At 55.0% G+C, this 5,967-nt stretch overlaps 1 protein-coding gene across 1 annotated transcript; it reads right to left on the bottom strand.

The window, feature by feature from the left end:
- Nucleotides 1-1,381: 1,381 nt before the first annotated feature.
- Nucleotides 1,382-1,757, bottom strand: NGA_2098100 (myb-like dna-binding domain containing protein; the record flags this gene model as incomplete). The annotated part of the gene is made up of 1 exon (XM_005853471.1): nucleotides 1,382-1,757. A coding segment is annotated over one exon (376 nt), but the record flags the coding sequence as incomplete, so codon positions are not given.
- Between the last annotated feature and the right edge of the window lie 4,210 nt (nucleotides 1,758-5,967).

The raw sequence follows: 5,967 nt of genomic DNA, 5'->3' as shown, positions 1-5,967 counted from the left end.
AAGAACATGAAGAAGGACAACAAGAAAAGAACAGGGATCACCACAAACAGCAGCAGGAACAGCAGCAAGATCGAATACCTCACGGAACAGATAAAGAGGATGCCTCGGGAAGGGAGCAAGGAGCAGACAATTTCGATGACATGCGTCGCAATATAAATTTGAAATTGAAAGAGGCCACAGCAGGGTCTGACAAAGTGTCGGCATTGTGGGTAGATGCGCTAAAGGATGCAGTGGATGTGCAAACCCGGCTACTCAGAAACGATCGCTACGTCGCACATGAAGTCAGAATAAGGCAGTTGAGGAATTATGTGCGGGAGGTGCGCGCTATGTACGGACTGAAGGGGAGGCGAGAGGAAGGATCTGGAGAGCCGATGGAGGGCATTGAGCCGGTAGGGTGACGGATTGAAATCCCGACAAGCAATTCGGGATACTGAAGTCAGCAGCTTCCCACAGGGTTATCATGCTTATAGATGGTGGAGAAATTCGCACACGTGACCTTTAAAGTGAGTGAGTGTATACAAGACAGGACCTGAATCACTACCATGCGAGAGGACCCCTATTGGTTTTGAGAGGACAACCTCAAACCTACCCTCCATAGGCGAAGAGGTGCAAAATTGTACAGCAAGATGTCTCATGAAGGTGACAACCGGTCTGAAGCCTCCGGAATAAGACCAAGTGAAGAGCGATCAATTGGGTTATGAGAATGAGGAAGGAGACAAAAGAGGTATGGCGATGGACGAAATGGTGATTATGAGAGAGCCGTGACGAAGAATGCAAGGGAAGAGAAATGAAGCGCGTCATTCGTGATGGGATGGGAGAAAAACAGATGGGGCACAGGTGGCAGCATGCAGGGTCCTGAAGATAATGGCAGATTGCAAGAATCACGAGCATCATGAAAACATTACAACATTACTGAGACACCCTGGATTCTGAACTCTTTCGCCTGTACATCCATTTCAAGTGCCACAAGCCCCGCCACGCGCCTTTGCTTCGTGCACCTTCTCCCTTCCTCTCTGTCCCTTCCACGCATGTGACTCTGCGGCCACTTATGCCCAAGTTCAATCCCTCACCTTAGCTCTCGTCTTCGGAAGAGAAATGATCCATTGCCTCCATCGCTTTCTTCCCTCCTCTTCCCCCCTTCCTGTTTCCAACCAACCGAGCTGCCCTCCTCAAGGCTCTCCCTCCTTCCTCTTCCTCTTCCTCCTCCTCCTCCATCGCCACCCCCTGTACCTCGTCGTCCGCCTTCCTCCCCCTCCCCCTCCCCCTCCCCCTCCCCTCGCCTTTTCCCCCACGTGCCACAGACTTGACCCGCCCTTTCCCCTCTGACGACGTGCTTTTCCTTTTCCTTCCCACCCCCTCTCGGCCTTTCCCCCGTGCGTCACCCGGTTCAGGCTCCTGGCTCCTCCTCCCTCCCCCCCCTTTCCCCTGCGCCACTCTCCCCCTTCCTTCCCTCTGCTCCTTTCTGACCCTTTCCGCCTCCTTTTCTTTCTCTCTCGCTTTCTCCCGCCTCGTTTCCTCCCGAACGAGCCGGGAATGCATTTGTTTCACCTGTTGCCGCGTCCTCCCACTCCCCATCTCTCCCGCGATCTTCACCCAGTTCGGCCCATGCGTCTCCACCAATGCCCTCAACCTCCCCACCTCCTCCTCGCTCCAATCCCCTCGGTTCGTGTGCGGATGTAAGGTCTGGTACCACCGGCTTCGGCATTGCACGTCGCTTCGCCCCGGCAAGTGATTCGCCACACTCCGCCACCATCCCCCTCCCCCCACCCCGACCTCCGCCTTCAGGCTACCACCCGTCAGCTTTTGTCGGCCCTCCTTTACCTCCCTCCAAACTTCGGGCGCGTAAGCCTTGGTCGCCAAAATCAAACGCTTTTGCTCCTCCCGGCTGAACGCTTCCTTGTTCAGCTCCCGGCTGTTCTGCCGGTGCCGGCATTGGCTGGCGCTTCGTGTCCCGACGTGCTCGGCCACGAGCGTCCAATTGTCCGCGTAGAGAGCCACGCCCGTTCCGAGCCGCTCGTCCTCCTCCGCCGTCCACGGCCCCCGGTTGATGAGGTTGGAAGGGACCAGAGCGTGGGGGAGGGAAGAGGGGTTCCCACTTTTCGCTGCGCCTCCTCCTCCTCCCCTCCTCCCCCCCCCCGCGGCTGCGTCCACCCGAGCTCCCTCTTCTGTCTCCTCGTCCCCACTCACCTTCGAGCCCCTCTCTCTCTGCCTCCCCTCCCTCCCCATCGCTGGTAGGCTCTCAGGCACTGAATCGCCGAATGCCCCCCCCCAAGCTTTCGCGCAATTTCTTCCCACCCATGTCCCTTGGACGCCACCGCCAGCTCCACCAGCCGCTTCTGTTCGTCAGGACTGAAGGTGGAAGGGACTGCCACTTTATTGCGCCAACGCCGGGCGAGAGAGAGCACGGGGCGGGGCAGAGTCCGGAGGCGCTTTGGGTGGTGGGGGCGGAGCTGTTCGGAGACCTGACATAAATGCGAGGATGAGCATGGGTTTTCTTTACACACGGTATTTGTCGCCATGGAACGCCTTTCTCCTTCCCTCCCTCCCTGGCCCCCTCTCCCCGCTTACCTTGCGCCAGTCCAGCATACGCTCCACCTTGTCGTCCTCCCTGCGCGCCGTCTCCGTCATACGACCCAACAGAGGAATGTCCTTTCCTTCCAGCCCCAGTCGAGCTTGAATCGCGGCTTTCTCTTTCAATACCAATGCTTTAAAGATTTTCTGTGACCGATCAGACGTGGCATGAGAAGGAGCATGAACCACGCGCATGTCCTCTGCAAGTGCGCCCACCACACGTCCCAAATCCCACGCACCTCCTCCTGAGGCGTCCATCCCCCATCCTCAAGGGCTGCGTTTAGACGGCGCAAGCGCTCGGAATAACCTGGGGAGGTGATGATCCGGGGAGGGCATTGGCCCATTTCGTCCTGCCAATAGCTTGAGTACGACTGCATGTTGCGTGGCATTACGTGTCCCTCCCGGTCCCGGTGCAAGGCCTCTATCATTTCGTAGAAGGCGACCCTTCGCGTCGCCAAGGACCTCTGACAGAAGGGAAGCGGAGAGGGTGGGGAGAGCATGTATGAGGGACATGACACCGACACTAGCCTTTCATTCCTCCTTTCAATTTCCCGCAGTTCTTCCCCTGCTGTGTTCACGACCGCTTTCCTGGCACGGTAATATGCATGCACATTTAACATTGAATTCTATAGAAGCGATGTTACCCCCCTTTCCCCCCCTACGTACCTGATAATCCTCCACCAACAAGTCGATTCGTCTCCTTCCCTCCATGCACCGTCTCCATAACTCTTCTCCACTTCTCGGGTCTCTCACGCCCCGTGTCGCACGATCCGTCCCGCCCGGCTGATGACCATCGAGCTGATCCTGTTCATGATGGTCCTCTGCCTCGCCAAGAGATGGTATTGTGCTGCCACTCGCGTCCGGGCATTGCGCCCTCTCCTCTTCAACCCTCTCACACTGCAGAGCGACAAACTCCCTGCTATCCACCCCTGTGCCGCCCAAGGCCAGGTGCGACATGCCTTATATACTGTACAAAGATGTATTGGGATGGAAACGCGTGTCATTCAAGAGGTAAAGCACGCTGTCCTCGTTGTGAAGTTGTCAGGCTCGCTGAAGCAGTACGTAAGGGAACTTGACCTCCTCTTGCCTCTTTTCCCGTTGCTGTGCTCCCACCCAGTAAAGAAGACCCTCTACCACATTATTCCTTATTTTCTGAAATGTACTCCTACCTTTCCAATCCATCCTTCCAGGCGATGCGTGCGGGAAGGGCGGCGGGATCCATTCGAAGAGGGACCTCATTTTTCGGTGTCGTGCTCACGATGCTCGTCGGCACTGCCATTCTTCCTCGTGTCCTTGGCTTCGTCGCGGGGCTCCCACGCCATCAAGTATCGCGTGTAATCGCAGCTAGTATTGCGAGTGCGGGGCCGCGGATATACGAGGAAGGACAGGTACATGAGCTCGGGGCGACGAGTGTGTTGTAGGGTGGGAAAGGGAGGGATGAGGCTGAGGGAGAGCCGCGTCTGTCTCTGTCGTTATCACGCATGGATGGACGTTATTCTCACTCGGGACGATAACAGGGTATAATTTAGTTGCAAACTTTGCTTGAAAAGACGCAAACGTGTGTCTAGATAGAAGTCAGACGATAGCAAGGGCGCCGCAGCCAAGCCAGCCAGTAATTTTCTTATCAGCATCCCTCACAACGAATGGAACGGGACCTAACGACACTTGATAATGGTTCAATATTTAATAATAATCGCAGGATCCCAAGGAGCTCTTTGAGCTCTTTGAGCCGCCGACCGCGGCGGAGATAGCCGGCGCAAAAGTAGAACGACTGCGGCCATTGGGCCGTCGAAAGGCTCGATCCCTCGTACACGCCGAGGGGGATTGGCACCGGTAAGACATTAGATATACAGTATGGGAAGGAGCAGGATATAGGAGAGGGGCCTAAGAGAGGGGATGTGCCATTGACGTGTCGAAAAGCAAATATGGCAAGGATTGTCGGTGGAGCTTGGGGCAGGCGCCGTAGCTTGGTGATGTGACGGTTCTCTTTTCGGTTTTCTTGTGTTTGATTGTACGTCTTGTATTTGAGAAACAGCAATCATCTCGTTCTTCCCCCCCGGCTAACAGCCCTCTCCCGTGCCATCAGGAGAGACCGGATCATACAGCATCCCCCCCTTTGAGACTCCCCCCCGGCTCTTGCTCGCTCCCATTAAATTTTCCCTTTCCATTCTTTGTGTTTACAGGGCGGTCCATATCTGGCTCACGGACGACCATGGAAGGCTGCTCCTCCAGCGCCGTTCGAAATTCAAAGACACCTTCCCAGGACGATGGGACGTGAGCTGTGGGGGGCACATAGAGGCAGGGGATACCTCTTTTCCTACTGCGGTGCGGGAGCTGGAAGAAGAGTTGGGACTGGAAGAGCCCGTGGCAAGTCAAGTGGAGAAGTTGTACACGCTCGCCTGCACGAATAGAGGAGTCACCGAGAGGCATGGCGCCTTTATTTGCCGGGAATTTCAAGATTTCTTTTTATTGCGCGTGGGCAAGGAACATGATATGACAAGGTACAGATACCCGCCCGGGGAAGTGAGCGAGGTAAGCGGAATGGAGCGAGGGGATCAAATGTAGGTGTCGGTTCGGAACGAACAATACCTCACTCCAATTCCTCCCCCACAGATCAAGCTCATGCATTACAAGGACTGGGAGGCAAAAGTGGCAGCCAACGACCCGGAGTACGTGCCAAGGCAAGCTCATTACAGGGAGGCATTCTGTAAGCACATGGATGAGTTGCTGGGAGACAGGAGCAGATAATGAGTCGAAAATTTTGGAGGAATCGAACGAAAAGAAACGAGAAGGTAAAATGGACATGTCATGATGCAGACACCTCATAAATATTTGATTGACCCAAAAATATAAGTCTTTTCGACAGTTTCTGGCGTTCTCCGCATCCGTTGTCCACTACGTTATCTCTACGTGCCTGATGTTATTCCGTGCGCTTTGCGCTTTCTCCGAGAAAATCCTGGCTGAAACGCTTTTCCTTCATGGCACTCCCTCAACCGTAATCTTTGTATCAAAATGTTATTCGGGAAGAGATAAACATCGTGTCGTGTCCGAGAGACGACGAATGTATGTGCCCCAAAACTTGGGCTATCAGCAAGCTCTTCAAAATCGCGGACCCGCTTATTGCTGAGATTCATGCCACTGCCGACCCTGTTCCCAATCTCGATCTTCCAAACTTGGAGTCGTAGCCTGTCAGTTACCTCCACAACAACTACATCAGCCATATGACCATGCAGGACTTGTCCGTTTTGGGGGGGGCTGCGTGGTGGTATGCGTGTCCGCGAGCGTGGCGGGGTTCGACCATGTAGCTCACAACGGCGGTATTGTTCTCGGAGCGAAAGTGGCAAAAAACATCACCCACGCGAACAACCCTATTCGATCTTACACACATGTAGCTTG

Source organism: Nannochloropsis gaditana (genome assembly GCF_000240725.1).
Source record: "Nannochloropsis gaditana CCMP526 unplaced genomic scaffold scaffold872, whole genome shotgun sequence".
In the NCBI taxonomy this organism is placed as follows: domain Eukaryota; class Eustigmatophyceae; order Eustigmatales; family Monodopsidaceae; genus Microchloropsis; species Microchloropsis gaditana.
This window is presented reverse-complemented; position numbering and strand designations above follow the sequence as displayed.